Source organism: Scyliorhinus torazame, chromosome X (assembly GCF_047496885.1).
Source record: "Scyliorhinus torazame isolate Kashiwa2021f chromosome X, sScyTor2.1, whole genome shotgun sequence".
In the NCBI taxonomy this organism is placed as follows: domain Eukaryota; kingdom Metazoa; phylum Chordata; class Chondrichthyes; order Carcharhiniformes; family Scyliorhinidae; genus Scyliorhinus; species Scyliorhinus torazame.
In genome coordinates this window covers 8130161-8157986 of record NC_092738.1, presented here as the reverse complement: position 1 = coordinate 8157986, position 27826 = coordinate 8130161, and the positions used below count along the sequence as shown (strand labels likewise).

The window sequence follows — 27826 nt, the reverse complement described above, 5'->3', positions numbered from 1 at the left end:
ACAGAACTGGCTAGGCCATAGAAGGCAGAGGGTAGCAATGGAGGGATGCTTTTCTAATTGGAGGGCTGTGACCAGTGGTGTTCCACAGGGATCAGTGCTGGGACCTTTGCTCTTTGTAGTATATATAAATGATTTGGAGGAAAATGTAACTGGTCTGATTAGTAAGTTTGCAGACGACACAAAGGTTGGTGGAATTGCGGATAGCGATGAGGACTGTCTGAGGATACAGCAGGATTTAGATTGTCTCGAGACTTGGGCGGAGAGATGGCAGATGGAGTTTAACCTGGACAAATGTGAGGTAATGCATTTTGGAAGGGCTAATGCAGGTAGGGAATATACAGTGAATGGTAGAACCCTCAGGAGTATTGAAAGTCAAAGAGATCTAGGAGTACAGGTCCACAGATCACTGAAAGGGGCTACACAGGTGGAGAAGGTAGTCAAGAAGGCATACGGCATGCTTGCCTTCATTGGCCGGGGCATTGAGTATAAGAATTGGCAAGTCATGTTGCAGCTGTATAGAACCTTAGTTAGGCCACACTTGGAGTATAGTGTTCAATTCTGGTCGCCACACTACCAGAAGGATGTGGAGGCTTTAGAGAGGGTGCAGAAGAGATTTACCAGAATGTTGCCTGGTATGGAGGGCATAAGCTATGAGGAGCGATTGAATAAACTCGGTTTGTTCTCACTGGAACGAAGGAGGTTGAGGGGCGACCTGATAGAGGTATACAAAATTATGAGGGGCATAGACAGAGTGGATAGTCAGAGGCTTTTCCCCAGGGTAGAGGGGTCAATTACTAGGGGGCATAGGTTTAAGGTGAGAGGGGCAAAGTTTAGAGTAGATGTACGAGGCAAGTTTTTTACGCAGAGGGTAGTGGGTGCCTGGAACTCACTACCGGAGGAGGTAGTGGAGGCAGGGACGATAGGGACATTTAAGGGGCATCTTGACAAATATATGAATAGGATGGGAATAGAAGGATACGGACCCAGGAAGTGTAGAAGATTGTAGTTTAGTCGGGCAGTATGGTCGGCACGGGCTTGGAGGGCCGAAGGGCCTGTTCCTGTGCTGTACATTTCTTTGTTCTTTGTTCTTTGTTCTGACTGTTACACAGACCATGAGGCAGGCCTTTATGTACCGCTCCCAGATGGGCGGAGCCAGAGGCGGAGTCCCCAGGGTTCCAAGCCTGGTCTTAAAGGGGACATCTCCTTACATGATGATAAGGCAGTAACCGTTCATCACATTCACCCCCTGTTTAAAAAGGAGTCCGGTGGGGGTGAAGTGCCATCATCGGTCCATCCGTCTCGGTGGCCGGACCGTCCTCCTCGACCTCCTCAATTCGGGCGGTTGTGCGGCGGGCACGGACGTCCCGGTTGAGGGCACATCCGGGAGCACAGCGGTCGGAGCTTCGGTCCGAGTCGGGGCATAGGAACGAGGCAGGGCCGGGGGTAGCGGAGCCGGCACCGGCGGCGTGTGTAAAGGGAGCTCACCAATGGGTGGTAGGGCCGGAAGGGGGTGTGTTGTAGGGTGCGACGGGTCCTGCAGGGGCAGGGCGCGGGAAGGGGCGTCTGTGGTGGAGGATCCAGCGGGTGCCAGATCCCGGAGGGAAACCGTATCTTGCCTGCCGTCGGAGTACTCCACGTAGGCGTAACTGGGGTTGGCGTGGAGCAGTCGGACCTTTTCAACTAGGGGGTCCGTTTTATGGCTCCTCGCGTGCCTCCGGAGAAGAACAGGTCCCGGAGCCATCAGCCAAGGTGGAAGCGAGACCCCGGAGGTAGACTTCCTGGGGAAGTCTTCCTGGGGAAGAGAAACAAACAGTAGTGAACTCGCCAACATTGAGGGCATTTAAAAGTTTATTGGATAAACATATGGATGATAATGGTATAGTGTAGGTTAGATGGCTTTTGTTTCGGTGCAACATCGTGGGCCGAAGGGCCTGTACTGCGCTGTATTGTTCTATGTTCTATGTTCTAATCGGTCGTGAGTGGTCTCATTCGTGGCCGTGCAGAGGAGTGACCGAATGGAGTGTAGGGCATCGGGTAGGACCTCCTGCCAGCGGGTGGTTGGGAGATTTCTCGACCGCAGGGCCAGAAGGACAGCCTTCCACACGGTCGTGTTCTCCCTCTCCACCTGCCCGTTTCCCCGTGGGTTATAACTGGTCGTTCTGCTCGAGGCGATGCCTTTGCTGAGCAGATACTGACGCAGTTCATCGCTCATGAACGATGTACCCCGGTCGCTGTGGATATAAGCGGGGAAACCGAACAGGGTGAAGATGCTGTGCAGTGCCTTAATCACCGTGGCTGAGGTCATGTCGGTGCAGGGAATGGCGAATGGGAAACGCGAGAACTGATCGATCACGGTGAGGAAATAAGCATAACGGTTGGTGGACGGGAGGGGCCCCTTGAAGTCCACGCTCAGTCGCTCAAAGGGGCCCGAGGCCTTCACGAGCCGAACCTTGTCTGGCCGATAGAAGTGCGGTTTGCACTCCGCACAGACCTGGCAGGCCCTGATCATGGCCTTGACCTCCTTGGTTGAGTAAGGTAGGTTGCGGGACTTGATGAAATGGACGAGCCGGGTAACCCCCGGGTGGCAGAGGTCATTGTGGATGGCTTGCAGGCGGTACTCCTGCGCGTTGGCGCATGTGCCGCGGGACAGGGCATCTGGGGGCTCGTTGAGCTCCCCTGGACGATACTTGATATCGTACGAGTAGGTGGAGAGTTCGATCCTCCACCTCAAAATGTTATCGTTTTTTATTTTGCCCCGTTGCGTGTTATCGAACATATAGGCGACCGACCGTTGGTCGGTGACGAGGGTAAACCTCCTACCGGAGAGGTAGTGTCTCCAGCACCGCACAGCCTCCACAATGGCTTGTGCCTCCTTTTCGACTGCAGAGTGTCAAATCTCGGAGGCGGTGAGGGTTCGGGAGAAGAACGCTACTGGTCTGCCTCCTTGATTGAGGGTAGCAGCCAGGGCGATGTCTGATGCATCGCTCTCTACCTGGAAAGGGATGGTTTCGTCCACCGCGTGCATGGCGGCCTTGATGATGTCGGCCTTGATGCGGTTGAAGGCCAATTGAGCCTCAGCCGAGAGGGCAAAAGTGGTGGTCTTCAGGAGTGGGCGGGCTTTGTCCGCATACTTGGGGACCCACTGGGCGTAATAGGAGAAAAGCCCCAAGCACCGTTTGAGGGCCTTGAGGCTGCGGGGGAGAGGGAGTTCCTTAAGGGGGCGCATGCGGTCGGGGTCGGGACCTAGGACCCCGTCTTCCACGACATAGCCGAGGATGGCCAGCCGGGTGGTGTGGAAAACGCATTTGCCCTCGTTATAGGTCAGGTTCAGGGCTCGGGCGGTCTGGAGGAACTTTGAGGTTAGCGTCATTGTCCTGCTGATCATAGCCGCAGATGGTGACATTGTCCAAGTACGGGTATGTAGCCCGCAAACCGTACTGGTCCACCATTTGGTCCATCGCCCTTTGAAAGACGGAGACCCCATTTGTGACACCAAAGGGGACCCTGAGGAAGTGGAAGAGCCGGCCGGCTGCTTCGAAGGCAGTATAGGGGCGGTCTTTTGGTCGGATGGGGAGCTGGTGGTAGGCAGATTTGAGGTCGACCGTGGAAAAGACTCGGTATTGGGCGATCCGATTTACCATTTCCGCGATGCGAGGAAGGGGGTACGCATCAAGCTGCGTGAATCGGTTTATGGTCTGGCTATAATCCACGACCATCCGTTTCTTGTCCCCGGACCGGACTACCACCACTTGCGCTCTCCAAGGGCTGTTGCTAGCCTCGATGACCCCCTCTCCCAGTAAACGCTGGACCTCTGACTTGATAAAAGCCATATCTTGGGCACTGTAGCGCCGGCTCCTGGTGGCGACGGGCTTACAGTCAGGAGTGAGGTTACCGAATAGCGAGGGGGGTGCGACTTTTAGTGTCGCAAGGCAGCACACCGTGAGGGGGGGGCAAGGGTCCGCCGAACTTCAGTGTCAGGCTTCGGTTGCTGCACTGGAAATCCAGTCCGAGCAGCAGGGGGGCACAGAGGTGAGGGAGGATATAAAATTTGAAACGGGTGTATTTGGCACCCTGGATCGAGAGATCCGCAATACAGTACCCCGTGATTTGTACCGAGTGGGACCCAGATGCGAGGGCTATGGTTTGGGATGCGGGATGGGTGCGTAGGGAGCAGCGCCTTACCGTTTCAGGGTGGATAAAGCTCTCCGTTGACCTGGACCTGCATCATGGAGTTCTGCAGGTGTTTTGGCCGAGTTTGATCGAGGGTGATCGCACCCAGTCGCGGGTAGTCGGAGGCGTCAGCCGAATTGGACTCGTAAAATGGCCGCTGCCGTTGGTCGCACGTGTCGGGTCGAGAAGATGGCCGCCGACCAGATGGCCGCTCCCATGATTTGCACGAGGCTGATGACGCGTCAGAAGAGGGCGTGTCGGGTCGGTGCGCAGCAGCATTGCGAGGCCTTGGGGCCTGAGAGCCTGATTTTCGGGCCGGCTGTTCTTTGTTTTTCTGGCCCCTGGGTCTGGCCATGCAGACCCTCGCAAAGTGCCCTTTCTTCCCGCAGTCGCTGCAGATCGCGGAGCGGGCTGGGCAGCGTGGGCGTGGGTGCTGGCCCTGCCCACAGAAGTAGCATGGTGCCCTCATGGTGAGCGGGTCGCCGCGTGGCACAGGCCTGTAATACGGGTGAGTCTGAGGAAGTCCGGGGGGGGGGCTGGCAGAGTCCGCGGGGTACGTACCCAAGTTATGTCGGGCCACCTCCAGCGAGGAGGCGAGCGTTAGCGTCTCCTGGAGGTCTTTTGCCCCGTTTTCGAGCAGCCGCTGCCGGATGTAGGTCGAGCGGATGCCGGACACGAAAGAATCTCTGATGTGCAGGTTCATATGGACTTCCCCTGTCACATCCTGATGGTCACAGTCCCTGGCAAGCACGGTGAGTTTTTCAACAAACTCGTCGAGCGATTCCCCCGAGCGCTGCCGGCAGGTAGAGAGCAGATGCTGGGCGTGCACCTAATTGACGGGTTTGACAAACCGCTTGCGGAGCAACTCAATCGCCGCATCATAAGTAGTTGCCTTTTCGAGCGTGGCGGAGATTCTGTGACTCACCCGGGCGTGGAGTAGACGCAGCTTGCGTGGCCCCAGGATGGGAGTCTCTGCGGAGTCCAGGTAGGCCTCGAAGCATCGCAGCCAGTATTTAAAAATTTCCTTTGCCTCCGGCGTTCGTGCTTCCAGATTGAGCTTCTCTGGTTTTAGGCCTGCGTCCATCCTGAATCTAGTTTAGTCTAATAAATTGAGGTACCCTCAATAATGATGCTTAGAGATTAAACTGTAAAGAAGGCTTTATTAGACTAATAACTATGCTACAGCTATGGACGAGAGCTGACTGCGATACAGACCATGAGGCAGGCCTTTATGCAGGGCTCCCAGATGGGCGGAGCCAGAGGCGGAGTCCCCAGGGTTCCAAGCCCGGTCTTAAAGGGGACATCACCTTACATGATGATAAGGCAGTAACCGTTCATCACACCGGGGGGTTTACACAGTTACCAGCCCCTCTTTAGTGTTAATCACACAGACCGGGGGTTTTACACAGTTACCAGCCCCTCTTTAGTGTTAATCACACAGACCGGGGGTTTTACTCAGTTACCAGCCCCTCTTTAGTGTTAATCACACAGACCGGGGGTTTTACACAGTTACCAGCCCCTCTTTCGTGTTAATCACACAGACCGGGGGGTTTTACACAGTTATCAGCCGCTCTTTAGTGTTAATCACACCGGGGGATTTTACACAGTTACCAGCCCCTCTTTAGTGTTAATCACACAGACCGGGGGGGTTACACTGTTATCAGCCCCTCTTTAGTGTTAATCACACAGACCGGGGGGTTTACACAGTTATCAGCCCCTCTTTAGTGTTAATCACACAGACCGGGGGGTTTACACAGTTATCAGCCCCTCTTTAGTGTTAATCACACAGACCGGGGGGTTTACACAGTTACCAGCCCCTCTTTAGTGTTAATCACACAGACCGGGGGTTTTACACAGTTACCAGCCCCTCTTTAGTGTTAATCACACAGACCGGGGGTTTACACAGTTACTAGCCCCTCTTTAGTGTTAATCACAGAGACCGGGGGGTTTTACACAGTTACCAGCCCCTCTTTAGTGTTAATCACACAGACCGGGGGTTTTACACAGTTACCAGCCCTTCTTTAGTGTTAATCACACAGACCGGGGGGTTTTACACAGTTACCAACCCCTCTTTAGTGTTAATCACACAGACTGAGGGGGGAAGGGTTTACCTGAACAGGCGTCGGAATGTGGCAACCAGCGGCTTTCACAGTAACTTCATACTTTTGACAATAAAAGGTTATTATTATTATTATTGTTATTATTAAAGCAAGACTGCGATTCAAAATGAAGAAGAGACATATTTGGAAGAAGTGATGGTCAGTAACTTCTGTAAGGGCCACGAAGAATCCAGCACAAGTTTTAAGGATACAAAATAATAACATTTATTTACTATAACATATACACATAACAGTAGCAGTAAGTTCTATGTTCCCTTGCTCCCTTCTCCTTCCTCTTGGTTCCTGAACTGGCCAGCTTATTTATACTAGGAGTTTCTCTGCCCCCCTCATTGGGGAAGCTCATACTCCCACAGGATTGTGGGATAGTCATTAGTCCCCAGCCAATCGTAAGTAGGCAGGTTATAACATCCCTCCTCCCCAAAGTCCAAGGAATCCACCGTAGGCCCTGGCGAAGGAAGGCGTCGAACTCGTTTGGCCGCAGGCCGGACGCCATTTGCACGCGGCGCTGGATCAGGCGGCGTATAACGAGACGGAGACCGCGCTTCCGTGATGAACGGCGCGGTTGTACATCCACGGCCTGTGGACCCGAGGATTCCCCCTCTGATGCATCCTGTGTCTCCATCTCGGAGTCAGAGTCTGCTGCCTCCGTCATGTCAGCGTCTCTATCTCCATTCGGCCCCGTAACGACCTGCGCAGGCTTCGAGTGAGGCAGCAGTGGAAGATTTTGAGGACTACCTTCCCTTGTCTCTGGTCTTTGCGGCTGTTGAAATGAGCTCTGGGGGCGGGGAATCTTTTGAAGGGATGATCTTCTTGACCGGACGTGGTCTACATGCTTTCGCTGGAGACGACCCTGGGCTTGCACTTGGTAAGATATAGGGCCCGTTTGGCACGAGATTACACCAGGAACCCATTGGTCACCACCAGCAAAATTCCGCACGAATACTGGGTCACCGGGCGCAAACTGCCGAATTGGACGGTGCCGAGACAATCCCTGCCCCTGCCGTTCTTGTGTGCGGCGTACTTTTGCGCCAATGTCCGGGAAAACCATACTAAGGCGGGTGCGAAGTCTCCGGCCCATTAGGAGTTCTGCGGGAGCTACCCCAGTCACTGCATGGGGGGTGGTCCTGTACGTAAACAAAAAGCGAGCCTGTCTCGTGTCCATTGATCCGGAAGACTGCTTCTTTAGGCCTCTTTTGAATGTCTGCACTGCATGCTCTGCCAACCCATTTGAAGCCGGGTGGTATGGGGCAGTGCGGATATGGCGGATGCCGTTCATCTTTGTAAACCTAGCAAACTCCTCACTCGTGAATGGAGTGCCATTATCCGTGACCAGCACCTCGGGGAGGCCATGCGTACTAAACGATAAACGCATCTTTTCAATTGTTGCGCAGGACGTTGTCCCCTGCATCTTATGCACCTCCAGCCATTTGAACTGGGCGTCAATTAGTAGAAGGAACATGGATCCTTGAAAAGGGCCTGCGAAATCTGCATGCAAGCGTGCCCAAGGCCGCCCTGGCCATTCCCAGCGATGTAGGGGCGCGGCCGGCGGAAGCTTCTGATGCTCCTGGCAGATGGAGCAGTTTTGGGCCACCTTCTCAATGTCGGTGTCGAGGCCTGGCCACCAGACATAATTCCGGGCCAACATTTTCATCTTGGTCACACCTGGATGCCCATTGTGCAAGTCTGATAATATCAGCTCCTGGCCTTTTTCCGGGACAATCACACGCGTCCCCCACAAGAGGATGCCGTCTTCCACGCTGAATTCTGACAGCTTGGAGGAAAATGCCCGCAACTCGCCTGGGAGCTGTCTATGCTGTCCACCATACAGGACTATGTGCCGAACCTTTGACAGGACTGGCTCCGTCTGGGTCCAATCAAGGATCTGTGATGCCGTGACAGGCAAGGTGTCCATAAAATTTAGGGTTGCAGCCACCTCACCGGTCGTGGGGGTCGACATGGGGCCGGTCGATAAAGGCAATCGGCTCAGTGCGTCGGCATTTGCTATCTGCGTACCTGGTTTGTGCTCCAGAGAATACTCGTATGCAGCAAGCAACAAGGCCCAGCGCTGGATCCGTGCAGAAGCAATGGGCGGTATTGGCTTATCCTCTCTGAAAAGTCCCAGCAGGGGCTTATGATCAGTCACGATGGTGAAATGGCGGCCGTACACATACTGGTGGAAGCGTTTCACCACAAAAACCACTGCCAGGCCCTCTTTCTTGATCTGCGCGTACTTTTTCTCCGCTGCAGTCAATGTGCGGGAGGCGAAAGCTATCGGTCGCTCGGCCCCGTTCTCCATCTTGTGGGACAGGACGGCCCCAATACCATACGGGGATGCATCACATGTGACGAGCAAAGGCTTTCCCGGATCATAGTGGGTTAGTAACCCAGACGACGGCAATTGTTGCTTTACCCGCCGGAAAGCGGTTTCTTGCGGCTGACCCCAAACCCAGGTGTGATTTTTCTTTAGCAGCAGGTGCAAAGGGGCCAGCGTAGTTGCCAGATTGGGCAGGAACTTCCCGTAATAGTTTACTAGACCGAGAAAAGAACGAAGATGCGAAGTGTCAGTCGGGGTGGGGGCATGTTGAATTGCACGCACCTTCTCTGCGACGGGGTGCAGACCCTCGCGGTCCACGCGATAACCTAGGTAGACTACTTCTTTTGCCTGAAATACGCACTTTGTGCGACGCAAACGGACTCCAGCCTCCGAAAGGCGTCTAAGGACAGCCTCCAGATTTTCCAAATGTTCTTGCTCCGACATCCCTGTAATCAAAACGTCATCTAGGTAGACAGCCACACGTGGTAAACCTCTCAAAATGCCCTCCATAACACGTTGAAAAATTGCGCAGGCAGAGGATACTCCAAAAGGCAACCGTGTATATTCATACAGGCCCCGGTGTGTATTAATTGTTACATATGGTCGGGAGGCAGGGTCCAGCTCCAACTGCAGGTAGGCGTGACTCATATCTAATTTTGTGAATGAGAGTCCACCTGCAAGTTTCGCGTAGAGATCCTCTATGCGAGGCATTGGATATCGGTCGAGTCGGGAAACTGTATTCACTGTAAGTTTATAGTCGCCACATAAGCGAACTGTGGCATCCGGCTTCATTACAGGTACAATTGGTGCTGCCCAGTCAGCAAAACGGACGGGCCTGATAATCCCCAAACTCTCCAAACGAGTGAGCTCCCCTTCTACCTTCTCGAGCAAGGCGTAAGGCACTGGGCGCGCCCGGAAATAGCGTGGCGTGGCTCCTGGTTCAACTTGGATACGGGCTACGGCCCCTTTTATTTTCCCCAAACCAGGCTGGAATACGTCTGGGTATCGTCCTAGCACCTCAGTCAACCCTTCAGAAACTGTTTGGAGGATGTGCTGCCATTGCAACCGCAAATGGCGCAACCAGTCCCGACCCAAGAGGCTGGGCCCATGGCCATGCACCACGATAAGTGGGAAACGCCCCTCCTGGCGTCCATAGACAACAGGGGTCATTGTAGTACCTGCAATGTCCAGTGGTTCCCCCGTGTAGGTGGCCAACCTGGCCTGTGAGTCAGTTAATGTAAGGGTCTGTATACCCTGCTTGATACGGTCGAATGTCCTCTGGGCGATCACGGAGACCGCTGCGCCAGTATCCAACTCCATCTCCAGCGGGTGGCCATTGACCCGTACTGTCACCTTAATGGGGGCCACCCGGGGAGCTGCCACACAATGCAGCTGCAGGCAGTCGTCCTCCGTCTCCACATCCTCAGGAGTGGTCGCCGCAGGTTCATCCACATGGAAGGTACAGCCTCTGGGCTGGTCCCAGTTACGGCCCCTGGGCTGGTCCCAGTTTCGGTCAGAACGACGGCGCCTCTGGCGTCCCCAGGACCGCCGTCCGCGACGGGGTCGGCGCCTACAAGTCTGACACGGACATGGCTCCTCATCCATTGGCTCTGGAGAAGGCTCCCTTCGGGGAGGAATGTCCGATGGCCACTGGCGTCGGTCCGGACGTTGCCTCGCCCAAGGTACCGCAGGAGTGCGGGGGGACGTTCTTTGGCGGAAAGGGTTGCGCCCCAAGACATGCACTTCCATTCCCTGTAGCTCCTGTACTCCTCGCTCTGCGCTCTCTCGGGACAAGACTATTTGGATGGCCTGTTGAAAAGTCAATGTTGGCTCCGCTAACAACTTTCTCTGGGTGGCTGCATTGTTAATACCGCAAACCAAACGGTCGCGTAACATTTCTGACAAGGTCTCACCATAGTCACAGTATTCCGCCATCCCGCGTAGCCTGGATAAAAAATCGGCAAGGGATTCTCCAGGGGTCCTCTCAGCGGTATTAAACCGGTAACGCTGGACTATCGTGGACGGGGTTGGGTTAAAGTGTTGCCCCACTATATTCACAAGTTCATCAAACGTTTTGGTGTCCGGCGCAGCTGGGTACGTAAGGCTCCTAATCACCCCAAACGTATGCGGGCCGCAGGCGGTGAGCAATATGACCACCTGGCGCTCGTTTTCAGTGATATTGTTTGCCCGGAAATAGTAACGCATCCGTTGTGTGTACTGGTTCCAGCTTTCCAGCGCAGCATCAAAAACATCCAAACGTCCGTACAGAGGCATGGTATAATAGAAAACAACTTCCAACCTGTATCCAACAAAAATCCAGGGAGGTGGCTTCAGCAGTGTAGACAGCTATTCACTTTTACCTTCGTCGCCAGTTTTGTGAGGGCCACGAAGAATCCAGCACGAGTTTTAAGAATACAAAATAATAACATTTATTTACTATAACAATATATACATAACAGTAGCAGTAACTTCCCTTGCTACCTTCTCCTTCCTCTTGGTTCCTGAACTGGCCAGCTTATTTATACTAGGAGTTTCTCTGCCCCCCTCATTGGGGAAGCTCATACTCCCACAGGATTGTGGGATAGTCATTAGTCCCCAGCCAATCGTAAGTAGGCAGGTTATAACAGTAACTTACTTACATTTGGAACAGTTGAGTTCGGCCTCATCGTCGAACTCTCAATGTATTGCCATACTTTTCTAAATTGCCAGGGCTGGCTGGACCACTGAATCTTTTGTTTGCTCTGACAAATCAAGGAAACAGAACTGATTTCTACAAAATTTTAGTTTAAAGACCCCAAGATGCAGCTTTACGTGATCTACTAATCTTTGAAATGTATCCCTTTTGCAGGTGTTGACTTCAGACAACCTGGCAACAGTGGTAATGGCTTCGACAGGCAGTGTCTCATTAAACCAACCGTTTTTCATCCCACTTAACATGGCTAATCAAGTAACTGCACAACAGGGACTTGTGTTGACAATTCCCACCGCAACTCTTGCTTCTATCCCAGGACTAACTTCTGCCACTGGTGCAGGAAGCATCCTCAAGCTCCCTCTGGCAAACTTGCAGGGTAAGTCAACCATCATTTACTGTACACACAGAGTAAAATAAAAGTTATTGGACAAGATAGGGGTAGTGCATCTTGTTTGACATACATTTAAATGCTGTTTCAATTACGTGCAACAATGGATGTAGAGGGCAGCACGGTGGCGCAGTGCTACCTCACGGCGCCGAGGTCCCGGGTCACTGTCCATGTGGAGTTTGCAAATACTCTGTGTCTGCGTGGGTCTCGCCCCCACAACCAAAAGATGTGCAGGTGAAGTGGACTGGCCACACTAAATATGCCCCATAATTGGAAAAAAAATAATTGGATACTCTAAATTTATAGAAAAAAACCCAATGTATAATAATTACAATCTTTATTGTCACAAGTTGGCTTACATTAACACTTCAGTGAAGTTACTGTGAAAAGCCCCTAGTCGCCACACTCTGACGCTGATTCGGATACACAGAGGGAGAATTCAGAATGTCCAATTCATAAGACCATAAGACAGAGGAGCAGAATTAGGCCACTCAGCCCATCGAGTCTGCTCCGCCATTCAATCATGGCTGATATTTTCTCATCCCCATTCTCCTGCCTTCTCCCCATAACCCCCGATCCCCTTATTGATCAAGAACCTATCTATCTCTGTCTCAAAGACACTCACTGATTTGGCCTCCACAGCCTTCTGCGGCAAAGAGTTCCACAGATTCCCCACCCTCTGGCTGAAGAAATTCCTCCTCATCTCTGTTTTAAAGGATCGTCCCTTTAGTCTGAGATGGTGTCCTCTGGTTCTAGTTTTTCCGACAAGTGGAAACATCTTCTCCATGTCCACTCTATCCAGGCCTCGCAGTATTGTGTAAGTTTCAATAAGATCCCCCCTCATCCTTCTAAACTCCAACGAGTACAGACCCAGAGTCCTCAACTGTTCCTCATACGACAAGTTCTTCATTCCAGGGATCATTCTTGTGAACCTCCTCTGGACCCTTTCCAAGGCCAGCACATCCTTCCTTAGATACAAAACTGCTCACAATACTCCAACTGGGGTCTGACCAGAGCCTTATACAGCCTCAGAAGTACATCCCTGGTCTTGTATTCTAGCCCTCTCGACATGAATGCTAACATTGCATTTGCCGCCTTAACTGCCGACTGAACCTGCACGTTAACCTGAAGAGAATCGTGAACAAGGACTCCCAAGACCCTTTGTGCTTCAGCTTTCCGAAGCATTTCCCCATTTAGAAAATAGTCTATGCCTAGATTCCTCCTTCCAAAGTGCATAACCTCACTGTTATAACCTGCCTACTGACGATTGGCTGGGAACTAATGACTATCCCACAATCCTATGGGAGTATGAACTTCCCCAATGAGGGGGGCGGAGAAACTCCTACTATAAATAAGCTGGCCAGTCCAGGAACCAGGAGGAAGGAGAAGGTAGCAAGGGAAGTTACTGCTACTGTTATGTATATGTTGTTATAGTAAATAAACGTTATTATTTTGTATCCTTAAAACTCGTGCTGGATTCTTCGGGTCCCTTACAAAACTGGCGATGAGGGTTAAAGTGGATAGCCGTCTACACTGCTGAAGCCACCTCCCTGGATTTTTGTTGGATACAGGTTGGAAGTTGTTTTCTATTATACCATGCCTCTGTACGGACGTTTGGATGTTTTTGATGCTGCGCTGGAAAGCTGGAACCAGTAGACACAACGGATGCGTTACTATTTCCGGGCAAACAATTTCACCGAAAACGAGCGCCAGGTGGTCATATTGCTCACCGCCTGCGGGCCGCATACGTTTGGGGTGATTAGGAGCCTTACGTACCCAGCTGCGCTGGACACCAAAACGTTTGATGAACTTGTGAATATAGTGGGGCAACACTTTAACCCAACTCCGTCCACGATAGTCCAGCGTTACCGGTTTAATACCGCTGAGAGGACCCCTGGAGAATCCCTTGCCGATTTTTTTATCCAGGCTACGCGGGATTGCGGAATACTGTGACTATGGTGAGACCTTGTCAGAAATGTTACGCGACCGTTTGGTTTGCGGTATTAACAATGCGGCCACCCAGAGAAAGTTGTTAGCGGAGCCAACATTGACTTTTCAACAGGCAATACAAATAGTCTTGTCCCGAGAGAGCGCAGAGCGAGGAGTACAGGAGCTACAGGGAATGGAAGTGCATGCCTTGGGGCGCAACCCTTTCCGCCCAAAAACGTCCCCCGCACTCCTGCGGTACCTTGGGCGAGGCAACGACCAGACCGACGCCAGTGGCCATCGGACATTCCTCCCCGAAGGGACCCTTCTCCAGAGCCAATGGGTGAGGAGCCATGTCCGTGTCAGACTTGTAGGCGCCGACCCCGTCGCGGACGGCGGTCCTGGGGACGCCAGAGGCGCCGTCGTTCCGACCGAAACTGGGACCAGCCCAGGGGCCGTAACTGGGACCAGCCCAGAGGCCGTACCTTCCATGTGGATGAACCTGCGGCGACCACTCCTGAGGATGTGGAGACGGAGGACGACTGCCTGCAGCTGCATTGTGTGGCAGCTCCCCGTGTGGCCCCCATTAAGGTGACAGTACGGGTCAATGGCCACCCGCTGGAGATGGAGTTGGATACTGGCGCAGCGGTCTCCGTGATCGCCCAGAGGACATTCGACCGCATCAAGCAGGGTATACAGACCCTTACATTAACTGACTCACAGGCCAGGTTGGCCACCTACACGGGGGAACCACTGGACATTGCAGGAACTACAATGACCCCTGTTGTCTATGGACGCCAGGAGGGACGTTTCCCACTTATCGTAGTGCGTGGCCATGGGCCCAGCCTGTTGGGTCGGGACTGGTTGCGCCATTTGCGGTTGCAATGGCAGCACATCCTCCAAACAGTTTCTGGAGGGTTGACTGAGGTGCTAGGACGATACCCAGAGGTATTCCAGCCTGGTTTGGGGAAAATAAAAGGGGCCGTAGCCCGTATCCAAGTTGAACCAGGAGCCACGCCGCGCTATTTCCGGGCGCGCCCAGTGCCTTACGCCTTGCTCGAGAAGGTAGAAGGGGAGCTCACTCGTTTGGAGAGTTTGGGTATTATCAGGCACGTCCGTTTTGCTGACTGGGCAGCACCAATTGTACCAGTAATGAAGCCAGATGCCACAGTTCGCTTGTGTGGCGACTATAAACTTACAGTGAATACAGTTTCCCGACTCGACCGATACCCAATGCCTCGCATAAAGGATCTCTACGCGAAACTTGCAGGCGGACTCTCATTCACAAAATTAGATATGAGTCACGCCTACCTGCAGTTGGAGCTGGACCCTGCCTCCCGACCATATGTAACAATTACCACACACCGGGGCCTGTATGAATATACACGGTTGCCCTTTGGAGTATCCTCTGCCTGTGCAATTTTTCAACGTGTTATGGAGGGCATTTTGAGAGGTTTACCACATGTGGCTGTCTACCTAGATGACGTGTTGATTACAGGGACGTCGGAGCAAGAGCATTTGGAAAATCTGGAGGCTGTCCTGAAACGCCTTTCGGAGGCTGGAGTCCGTTTACATCACACAAAGTGCGTATTTCAGGCAAAAGAAGTAGTCTACCTAGGTTATCGGGTGGACCGCGAGGGTCTGCACCCCGTCGCAGAGAAGGTGCGTGCAATTCAACATGCCCCCACCCCGACTGACACTTCGCATCTTCGTTCTTTTCTCGGTCTCGTAAACTATTACGGGAAGTTCCTCCCCAATCTGGCAACTACGCTGGCCCCCTTACACCTGCTGCTAAAGAAAAATCACACCTGGGTTTGGGGTCAGCCGCAAGAAACCGCTTTCCGGCGGGTAAAGCAACAATTGTCGTCGTCTGGGTTACTAACCCACTATGATCCGGGAAAGCCTTTGCTCGTCACATGTGATGCATCCCCGTATGGAATTGGGGCTGTCCTGTCCCACAAGATGGAGAACGGGGCCGAGCGACCGATAGCTTTCGCCTCCCGCACATTGACTGCAGCGGAGAAAAAGTACGCGCAGATCGAGAAGGAGGGCCTGGCAGTGGTTTTCGCGGTGAAACGCTTCCACCAGTATGTGTACGGCCGCCATTTCACTATCGTGACTGACCATAAGCCCCTGCTGGGACTCTTCAGAGAGGATAAGCCAATACCGCCCATTGCTTCTGCACGGATCCAGCGCTGGGCTTTGTTGCTTGCTGCATATGAGTATTCTCTGGAGCACAAACCAGGTACGCAGATAGCAAATGCCGACGCACTGAGCCGATTGCCTTTATCAACCGGCCCCATGTCGACCCCCACGACCGGTGAGGTGGTCGCAACCCTAAATTTTATGGACACCTTGCCTGTCACGGCATCACAGATCCGTGAGTGGACCCAGACGGAGCCAGTCCTGTCAAAGGTTCGGCACATAGTCCTGTATGGTGGGCAGCATAGACAGCTCCCAGGCGAGTTGTGAGCATTTTCCTCCAAGCTGTCAGAGTTCAGCGTGGAAGACGGCATCCTCTTGTGGGGGACGCGTGTGATTGTCCCGGAAAAAGGCCAGGAGCTGATATTATCAGACTTGCACAATGGGCATCCGGGCGTGACCAAGATGAAAATGTTGGCCCGGAGTTATGTCTGGTGGCCAGGCCTTGACATTGAGAAGGTGGCCCAAAACTGCTCCATTTGCCAGGAGCATCAGAAGCTTCCGCCGGCCGCGCCCCTATATCACTGGGAATGGCCAGGGCGGCCTTGGGCATGCTTACATGCAGATTTCGCAGGCCCTTTTCAGGGATCCATGTTCCTTCTACTAATTGACGCCCAGTCCAAATGGCTGGAGGTGCATAAGATGCAGGGGACAACGTCCTGCGCAACAATTGAAAAAATGCGTTGATCATTTAGCACGCATGGCCTCCCCGAGGTGCTGGTCACGGATAATGGCACTCCATTCACAAGTGAGGAGTTTGCTGGGTTTACAAAGACGAACGGCATCCGCCATATCCACACTGCCCCTTACCACCCGGCTTCAAATGGGTTGGCAGAGCGTGCAGTGCAAACATTCAAAAGAGGCCTAAAGAAGCAGTCTTCCGGATCAATGGACACGAGACTGACTCGGTTTTTGTTTACGTACAGGACCACCCCCCAGACAGTGACTGGGGTAGCTCCCGCAGAACTCAAATGGGCCGGAGACTTCGCACCCGCCTTAGTATGGTCTTCCCGGACATTGGCGCAAAAGTACGCCGCACACAAGAACGGCAGAGACCGGGATTGTCTCGGCATCGTCCGATTCGGCAATTTGCGCCCGGTGACCCAGTATTCGTGCGGAATTTTGCTGGTGGTGACCAATGGGTTCCTGGTGTAATCCTTCGCCAAACGGGCCCTATGTCGTACCAAGTGCAAGCCCAGGGTCGTCTCCAGCGAAAACATGTAGACCACGTCCGGTCCAGAAGATCATCCCCGCAAAAGATTCCCCGCCCCCGGAGCTCAGTTCAACAGCGGCAAAGACCAGAAACAAGGGAAGGTAGTCCTCCTAATCTTCCACTGGTGCCTCACTCGAATCCTGCGCAGGTCGTGACGGGACCGAATGGGGATAGAGACGCTGACATGACGGAGGCAGCAGACTCTGACTCCGAGATGGAGACACAGGATGAATCAGAGGGGGAATCCTCGGGTCCACAGGCCGTGGATGTACAACCGCGCCGTTCATCACGGAAGCGCCGGTCTCCGTCTCGTTATACGCCGCCTGACCCAGCGCCGCGTGCAAATGGCGTCCGGCCTGCGGCCAAACGAGTTCGACGCCTTCCTTCGCCAGGGCCTACGGTGGATTCCTTGGACTTTGGGGAGGAGGGATGTTATAACCTGCCTACTGACGATTGGCTGGGAACTAATGACTATCCCACAATCCTATGGGAGTATGAACTTCCCCAATGAGGGGGGCGGAGAAACTCCTACTATAAATAAGCTGGCCAGTCCAGGAACCAGGAGGAAGGAGAAGGTAGCAAGGGAAGTTACTGCTACTGCTATGTATATATTGTTATAGTAAATAAACTTTATTATTTTGTATCCTTAAAACTCGTGCTGGATTCTTCGGGGCCCTTACAAAACTCACACTTTTCCATATTGTATTTCATTTGCCACTTCATTGCCACTTTCCGAGCTTGTCCAAGTCCTTCTGCAGCACCCTTGCTTCCTCAATACTACCTCTCCCTCTACAGATCTTTGTATCATCTGCAAACGCAGCAACAGAGCCTTCAGTATCTTCTTCCAGATCATTAATAGAACAGAGAACTGTACAGCACAGTACAGGCCCTTCAGCCCACGATGTTGTTCCGGGAGCGGGAGAGAGAGAGGGAGCTGGAGTGCAGCTTGTGAAGCAGGTAAGTGTTTAAACTTACCCCCAGGTTCCAGCGGCCTTCATTTCCGGGAGCGGGAGAGAGAGAGGGAGCCAGAGTGCAACTTGGGAATCAGGTAACTGTTTAAACTTACTCCCAGGTTCCAGCGGCCTTCATTTCCAGGAGAGAGAGGGAGCCGGATTGCAGCTTGGGAATCAGGTAGGTTCTGTATATAAGTTGGGTGGTTCCTAAACCCGAGACACTACACTTGTAGTATCCCCCACCCTTCAACCTCCTCTAACCTAAGGGGTTTAGTGAATATAAGGTAAGCTCTTCTTTTCTTTTTTTTTCTTCTTTCTTCTTGTTTTATCTAGAGGGGATGGCAGGGAAGGTAGTGCAATGTTCCTCCTGCAGAATGTTTGAGGTGAGGGACGCCGCCAGTGTCCCTGCTGATTTCATATGTGGGAAGTGCACCCATCTCCAGCTCCTCAGAAACCGTGTTAGGGAACTGGAGCTGGAGTTGGATGAACTTCGGATCATTCGGGAGGCAGAGGTGGTCATAGATAGAAGCTTCAGGGATGTAGTTACTCCGCAGAATAAAGATAGATGGGTGACGGTGAGAGGGGCTGGGAGGAAGCAGTCAGTACAGGGATCCCCTGGGGTCGTTCCCCTGAATAACAAGTATACCGCTTTGGATACTGTTGGGGGGAGGGTGACTTACCAGGGGTAAGCCATGGGGTACAGGTCTCTGGCATAGAGTCTGTCCCTGTTGCTCAGAAGGGAAGGGGGGAGAGGAGTAGAGCATTAGTCATTGGTGACTCTATAGTTAGGGGATAGATAGGAGATTCTGTGGGAACGAGAGAGACTCGCTGTTGGTGTGTTGCCTCCCAGGTGCCAGGGTCCGCGATGTCTCGGATCGTGTTTTCGGGATCCTTAAGGGGGAGGGGGAGCAGCCCCAAGTTGTTGTCCACATAGGTACCAACGATAGAGGTAGGAAAAGGGACAGGGATGTAAGGCAGGAATTCAGGGAGCTAGGGTGGAAACTTGGATCGAGAACAAACAGAGTTATTGGGCGGGATTCTCCGCAATTGGCGCGATGTCGCCGACCGGCGCCAAAAACAACGCGAATCAGTCCGGCATCGCGCCGCCCCAAAGGTGCGGAATTCTCGGCATCTTGAGGGGCCGAGCCCTCACCTTGAGGGGCTAGGCCCGCGCCGGACTGATTTCCGCCCCGCCAGCTGGCGGGAAAGGCCTTTGGTGCCCCGCCAGCTGGCGCGGAAATGACTTTGCCGTGCGGCGCATGCGCGGGAGCGTCACCGGCCGCTCACGGCATCCCCGCGCATGCGCAGTGGAGGGGGTCTCTTCCGCCTCCGCCATAGTGGAGACCGTGGCGAAGGCGGAAGCAAAAGAGTGCCCCCATGGCACAGGCCCGCCCGCGGATCGGTGGGCCCCGATCGCGGACCAGGCCACCGTGGGGGTACCCCCCCGGGGCCAGATCGCCCCGCGCCCCCCCGAGGACCCCGGAGCCCGCCCACGCCGCCTTGTCCCACCGGTAAGAGAGGTGGTTTGATTCTCGCCGGCGGGACAGGCATTCCAGCAGCGGGACTTCGACCCATCGCGGGCCGGAGAATCGCCAGGGGAGGGGCCCGCGATTCCCACCCCCGCCGAATACCCGGTGCCGGAGAATTCGGCAACCGGCGGGGGCGGGATTCATGCCAGCCCCCGGCGATTCTCCGACCCGGCAGGGGGTCGGAGAATCCCGCCCCAGATCTCTGGGTTGTTACCCGTGCCACGTGCTAGCGAGACGAGGAATAGGGAGAGAGAGGAGTTGAACACGTGGCTACAGGGATGGTGCAGGAGGGAGGGTTTCAGATTTCTGGATAATTGGGGCTCATTCTGGGGTCGATGGGACCTCTACAAACGGGATGGTCTACACCTGGACCAGAGGGGTACCAATATCCTGGGGGGGAAATTTGCTAATGCTCTTCGGGAGGGTTTAAACTAGTTCAGCAGGGGCTTGGGAACCTGAATTGTAGTTCCAGTATACAGGAGGTTGAGAGTAGTGAGGTCAGGAGTAAGGTTTCAAAGTTGCAGGAGTGTACCGGCAGGCAGGAAGGTGGTTTAAAGTGTGTCTTCAATGCCAGGAGCATCCGGAATAAGGTGGGTGAACTTGCACTTCGATGTTGTGGCCATTTCGGAGACATGGATAGAGCAGGGACAGGAATGGTTGTTGCAGGTGCCGGGGTTTAGATATTTCAGTAAGCTCAGAGGAGGTGGTATAAGAGGGGGAGGGGCGGCATTGTTAGTCAAGGACAGTATTACGGTGGCAGAAAGGACGTTCGATGAGGACTCGTCTACTGAGGTAATATGGGCTGAGGTCAGAAACAGGAAAGGAGAGGTCACCCTGTTAGGGGTTTTCTATAGGCCTCCGAAAAGTTCTAGAGATGTAGAGGAAAGGATTGCAAAGATGATTCTGGATCGGAGGGAAAGTAACAGGGTTTTTGTTATGGGGGACTTTAACTTTCCAAATATTGACTGGAAACGCTATAGTTCGAGCACGTTAGATGGGTCCTTTTTTGTCCAATGTGTGCAGGAGGGTTTCCTGACACAGTTTGTAGATAGGCCAACGAAAGGCAAGGCCATATTGGATTTGGTACTGGGAAATGAACCTGGACAGGTGTTAGATTTGGAGGTAGGTGAGCACTTTGGTGATAGTGACCACAAATCGATTACGTTTACTTTAGCGATGGAAAAGGATAGGTGTATACCGCAGGGCAAGAGTTATATCTGAGGGAAAGGCAATTATGATGCGATAAGGCAAGACATAGGATGGGGAGGGAAATTGCAGGGGATGGGCACAATTGAAATGTGGAGCTCGTTCAAGGAACAGCTACTGCGTGACCTTGATAAGTATGTACCTGTCAGGCAGGGAGGAAGTGGTCGAACAAGGGAACCGTAGTTTACTAAAGCAGTCGAAACACTTGTCAAGCGGAAGAAGGAGGCTTATGTAAAGATGAGACATGAAGGTTCAGCTAGGGCACTCGAGAGTTACAAGTTAGCTAGGAAGGACCTAAAGAGAGAGCTAAGAAGAGCCAGGAGGGGACATGAGAAGTCTTTGGCAGGTCGGATCAAGGATAACCCTAAAGCTTTCTATAGATATGTCAGGAATAAAAGGATGACAAGGGTAAGAGTGGGGCCAGTCAAGGACAGTAGTGGGAAGTTGTGCGTGGAGTCCGAGGAGATAGGAGAGGTGCTAAATGAATATTTTTCGTCAGTATTCACACAGGAAAAAGACAATGTTGTCGAGGAGAATACTGAGATACAGGCTACTAGACTAGAAGGGCTTGAGGTTCTTAAGGAGGAGGTGTTAGCAATTCTGGAAAGTGTGAAAATAGATACGTCCCCTGGGCCGGATGGGATTTATCCTAGGATTCTCGGGGAAGCTAGGGAGGAGATTGCTGAGCCTTTGGCTTTGATCTTTATGTCATCATTGATTACAGGAATAGTACCAGAAGACTGGAGGATAGCAAATGTTGTCCCCTTGTTCAAGAAGGGGAGGAGAGACAACCCCGGTAACTATAGACCAGTGAGCCTTACTTCTGTTGTGGGCAAAATCTTGGAAAGGTTGATAAGAGATAGGATGTACAATCATTCTGGAAAGGAATAATTTGATTAGAGATAGTCAACACGGTTTTGTGAAGGGTAGGTCATGCCTCACACACGTTATTGAGTTCTTTGAGAAGGTGACCAAACCGGTGGACGAGGGTAAAGCAGTTGATGTGGTGTAGATGGATTTCAGTCATGCGTTTAGACGTAGAATTTACAGTGCAGAAGGAAGCCATTCGGCCCATCAAGACTGCACCGGCTCTTGGAAAGAGCACCCTACCCAAGGTTAACACCTCCACCCGATCCCCATAACCCAGCAACCCCACCCAACACTAAGGGCAATTTTGGACACTAAGGGCAATTTATCATGGCCAATCCACCTAACCTGCACATCTTTGGACTGTGGGAGGAAACCGGAGCACCCGGAGGAAACCCACGCACACACGGGGAGGATGTGCAGACTCCGCATAGACAGTGACCCAAGCCGGGAATCGAACTTGGGACCCTGGAGCTATGAAGCAATTGTGCTATCCACAATGCTACCGTGCTGCCCCTTTGATAAGGTTCCCCACGATAGGCTATTGCAGAAAATACAGAGGCATGGGATTCAGGGTGATTTAGCAGTTTGGATCAGAAATTGGCTAGCTGGGAGAAGACAAAGGGTGGTGGTTGATGGGAAATGTTCAGACTGGAGTCCAGTTACTAGTGGTGTACCACAAGGATCTGTTTTGGGGCCACTGCTGTTTGTCATTTTTATAAATGACCTGGAGGAGGGCGTAGAAGGATGGGTGAGTAAATTTGCAGATGACACTAAAGTCGGTGGAGTTGTGGACAGTGCGGAAGGATGTTACAAATTACAGAGGGACATCGATAAGCTGCAGTGCTGGGCTGAGAGGTGGCAAATGGAGTTTAATGCAGAAAAGTGTGAGGTGATTCATTTTGGAAGGAATAACAGGAAGACAGAGTACTGGGCTAATGGTAAGATTCTTGGCAGTGTGGATGAGCAGAGAGATCTCGGTGTCCATGTACATAGATCCCTGAAAGTTGCCACCTAGGTTGAGAGGCTTGTTAAGAAGGCATATGGTGTGTTAGAGGAACATACCTCTTCATTCACCTGAGGAAGGAGCAGCGCTCCGAAAGCTAGTGACATCGAAACAAACCTGTTGGACTTTAACCTGGTGTTGTAAGACTTCTTACTTAGCTTTTATTGGGAGAGGGTCATTGGATAAACATATGGATGATAAGGGAATAGTGTAAAAGACCTGTACTGAGCTGTAATGTTCTATGTTCTATGAACTAGTCTGAAACTAAGATCAAATCAACCTACTCCCAATCATTCTAGTGCACTCCATATGCCTATCCAATAACCGCTTGAAAGTTCCTAAAGTGTCCGACTCCACTACCATAGCTGGGAGTGCGTTTCATAGAACATATGGAACATAGAACATTACAGCGCAGTACAGGCCCTTCGGCCCTTGATGTTACGCCGACCTGTGAAACCACTCTAAAGCCCATCTACACTATTCCCTTATCGTCCATATGTCTATCCAATGACCATTTGAATGTCCTTAGTGTTGGCGAGTCCACTACTGTTGCAGGCAGGGCATTCCACGTCCTTATTACTCTCTGAGTAAAGAACCTACCTCTGACATCTGTCCTATATCTATCTCCCCTCAATTTAAAGCTATGTCCCCTCGTGCTAGACATCACCATTCGAGGAGAAAGGCTCTCACTGTCCACCCTATCCAATCCTCTGATCATCTTGTATGCCTCAATTAAGTCACCTCTTAACCTTCTTCTCTCTAACGAAAACAGCCTCAAGTCCCTCAGCCTTTCCTCATAAGATCTTCCCTCCATACCAGGCAACATTCTGGTAAATCTCCTCTGCACCCTTTCCAATGCTTCCACATCCTTCCTATAATGCGGCGACCAGAATTGCACGCAATACTCCAAATGCGGCCGCACCAGAATTTTGTACAGCTGCAACATGACCTCATGGCTCCGAAACTCAATCCCTCTACCAATAAAAGCTAACACACCGTACGCCTTCTTAACAACCCTCTCAACCCGGGTGGCAGCTTCCAGGGATCTATGTACATGGACACCGAGATCTCTCTGCTCATCCACACTGCCAAGAATCTTACCATTAGCCCAGTACTCTGTCTTCCTGTTATACCTTTGAAAATGAATCACCTCACACTTTTCTGCATTAAACTCCATTTGCCACCTCTCAAGCCAGCGCTGCAGCTTATCTATGTCCCTCTGTAACTTGTAACATCCTTCCGAACTGTCCACAACTCCACCGACTTTAGTGTCATCTGCAAATTTACTCACCCATCCTTCTACGCCCTCCTCCAGGTCATTTATAAAAATGACAAACAACAGTGGCCCCAAAACAGATCCTTGTGGTACACCACTAGTAACTGGACTTCAGTCTGAACATTTCCCATCAACCACCACCCGTTGTCTTCTTCCAGCTAGCCAGTTTCTGATCCAAACTGCTAAATCACCCTGAATCCCATGCCTCCGTATTTTCTGCAGTAGCCTACCATGGGGAACCTCATCAAACGCTTTACTGAAATCCATATACACCACATCAACTGCTTTACCCTCAACCACCTGTTTGGTCACCTTCTCAAAGAACTCAATAAGGTTTGTGAGGCACGACCTACCCTTCACAAAACCGTGTTGACTATCTCTAATCAAATTATTCCTTTCCAGGTGATTATACATCCTCTCTCTTATAAACCTTTCCAAGATTTTGCCCACAACAGAAGTAAGGCTCACTGGTCTCTTGTTACCGGGGTTGTCTCTATTCCCCTTTTTGAACAAGGGGACAACATTGGATATCCTCCAGTCTTCTGGCAGTATTCCTGCAGACAAAGATGACTTAAAGATCAAAGCCAAAGGCTCAGCAATCTCCTCCCTAGCTTCCCAGAGAATCCTAGGATAAATCCCATCCGGCCCAGGGGACTTATCTATTTTCACACTTTCCAGAATTGCTAACACCTCCTCCTTATGAACCTCAAGCCCTAATAGTCTAGTAGCCTGAATCTCCGTATTCTCCACAACAGCATTGTCTTTTTCGTGTGTGAATACTGATGAAAAATATTTATTTAGCACCTCTCCATAAGACCATAAGACATAGGAGTGGAAGTAAGGCCATTCGGCCCATCGAGTCCACTCCACCATTCAATCATGGCTGATTTCAACTCCATTTACCACCTCTCTCTCCATAGCCCTTAATTCCTTGAGGAGTCAAGAATTTATCAACTTCTGTCTTAAAGACACTCAACGTCCCGGCCTCCACCGCCCTCTGTGGCAATGAATTCCACAGATCCACCACTCTCTGGCTGAAGACATTTCTCCTCATCTCTGTTCTAAAGTGACTCCCTTTTATTCTAAGGCTGTGCCCCCGGGTCCTAGTCTCCCCTGCTAATGGAAACAACTTCCCTACATCCACCCTATCTATGCCATTCATTATCTTGTAAGTTTCTATTCGATCTCCCCTCAACCTCCTAAACTCCAATGAATATAATCCCAGGATCCTCAGACGTTCATCGTATGTCAGGCCTACCATTCCTGGGATCATCCGTGTGAATCTCCGCTGGACCCGCTCCAGTGCCAGTATGTCCTTCCTGAGGTGTGGGGCCCAAAATTGCTCACAGTATTCTAAATGGGGCCTAACTAATGCTTTATAAAGCTTCAGAAGTACATCCCTGCTTTTATATTCCAAGCCTCTTGAGATGAATGACAACATTGCATTTGCTTTCTTAATTACGGACTCAACCGGCAAGTTTACCTTTAGAGAATCCTGGACTAGGACTCCCAAGTCCCTTTGCACTTCAGCATTATGAATTTTGTCACCGTTTAGAAAATAGTCCATGCCTCTATTCTTTTTTCCAAAGTGCAAGACCTCGCACTTGCCCACGTTGAATTTCATCAGCCATTTCTTGGACCACTCTCCTAAACTGTCTAAATCTTTCTGCAGCCTCCCCACCTCCTACATACTACCTATCCCTCCACCTATCTTTGTATCATCAGCAAACTTAGCTCGCCTCGGACTCCAAGCACAACTTCCCACTACTGTCCTTGACTGGCCCTACTCTTACTCTCGTCATTTGTTTATTCCTGACATAGCCATAGAAAGCTTTAGGGTTATCCTTGATCCTACCTGCCAAAGACTTCTCATGTCCCCTCCTGGCTCTTCTTAGCTCTCTCTTTAGGTCCTTCCTAGCTAACTTGTAACTCTCGAGTGCCCTAACTGAACCTTCATGTCTCATCTTGACATAAGCCTCTTTCTTCCTCTTGACAAGTGTTTCGACTGCTTTAGTAAACCACGGTTCCCTTGCTTGACCACTTCCTCCCTGCCTGACAGGTACATACTTATCAAGGGCACGCATTAGCTGTTCCTTGAACAAGCTCCACATTTCCATTGTGCCCATCCCTTGCAGTTTTCCTCTCCATCCGATGAATCCTAAGTCATGCCTCATCGCATCATAATTGCCTTTCCCCCAGATATAACTCTTGCCCTGCGGTATATACCTATCCCTTTCCATCACTAAAGTAAACGTAATCGAATTGTGGTCACTATCACCAAAGTGCTCACCTACCTCCAAATCTAACACCAGTCCTGGTTCATTACCCAGTACCAAATCCAATATGGCCTAGCCTTTCGTTGGCCTATCTACATACTGTGTCAGGAAACCCTCCTGCACACATTGGACAAAAACAGACCCATCTAAAGTACTCAAACTATAGCGTTTCCAGTCAATATTTGGAAAGTTAAAGTCCCCCATAACAACTACCCTGTTGCTTTCGCTCCTATCCCGAATCATCTTTGCAATCCTTTCCTCTACATCTCTGGAACTTTTCGGAGGCCTATAGCAAACCCCTAACAGGGTGACCTCTCCTTTCTTGTTTCTAACCTCAGCCCATACTACCTCAGTAGACGAGTCCTCATCAAACGTCCTTTCTGCCACCGTAATACTGTCCTTGACTAACAATGCCAACCCTCCCCCTCTTTTACCACCTTCCCTGCGCTTACTGAAATATCTAAACTCCGGCACCTGCAACAACCATTCCTGTCCCTGCTCTATCCATGTCTCCGAAATGGCCACAACATCGAAGTGCCAGGTACCAACCCATGCCGCAAGTTCACCCACCTTATTCCAGATGCCCCAACCACTCTGAGTAAAGAACTTACCTCTGACATCCCTTCTATATCTTCCACCATGAACCTTATAGTCATGCCCCCTTGTAACAGCTACGTCCACCCGAGGAAAAAGTCGCTTAACGTCCACTCCATCTATCCCCGTCATCATCTTAGACACCTCAATTAAGTCGCCTCTCATCCTCCTTCGCTCCAATGAGAAAAGCCCTAGCTCCCTCAACCTTTCCTCATAAGACCCACCCTCTAATCCAGGCAGCATCCTGGTAAATCTCCTTTGCACCATTTCCAATGCTTCCACATCCTTCCTACAATAAGGTGACCAGAACTGCACACAATACACCAAATGTGGTCTCACCAGGGTCCTGTACAGTTGCAGCATAACCCCGCGGCTCTTAAACTCAATCCCCCTGTTAATAAACGCAAACACACTATAGGCTTTCTTTACGTCTATATCCACTTGGGTGGCAATTTTCAGCGATCTATGGACATGAACTCTGAGATCTCTCTGCTCCTCCACATTCTTCAGAACCCTGCTCTTAACCCTGTAATCCGCATTCAAATTTGTCCTACCACAATGAATCACCTCACACTTATCAGGGTTAATCTCCATCTGCCACTTTTCAGCCCAGCTCTGCATCCTATCAATGTCTCTTTGCAGCCTACAACAGCCCTCCACCTCATCCACTACTCCACCAATCTTGGTGTCATCAGCAAATTTACTGACCCACCCTTCAGCCCCTTCCTCCAAGTCATTGATAAAAATCACAAATAGCAGAGGACCCAGCACTGATCCCTGTGGTACACCGCTGGTGACTGGTCTCCAGTCTGAAAATTTACCATCTACCACCACCCTCTGTCTTCTATCTGATAGCCAGTTACTGATCCAATCGGCCAAATTTCTCTCTATGCCATGCCTCCTTACTTTCTGCATGAGCCGACCATGGGGCACCTTATCAAACGCCTTACTAAAATCCATGCATACGACATCAACTGCTCGACCTTCATCTATGTGTACAAAGCATACAAAGTGGCAAAGATTAGTGGGAGATTAAAGGACTGGGAAATCTTTAGTGGGCAACAGAAAGCTGCTAAAAAAGCTATAAAGAAGAG

The 27826-nt window shown here is 51.5% G+C and overlaps 1 protein-coding gene across 1 annotated transcript in view; it reads left to right on the top strand.

The window, feature by feature from the left end:
* The window catches only part of pou6f1 (POU class 6 homeobox 1), an 884787-nt gene that overhangs the window by 293662 nt on the left and 563299 nt on the right, over positions 1–27826 (top strand). Inside the window, exon 5 of the mRNA XM_072493696.1 lies at positions 11453–11672. Coding sequence (XP_072349797.1) covers positions 11453–11672 — 220 coding nt within the window. The remainder of the gene's footprint in view (positions 1–11452; positions 11673–27826) is intronic.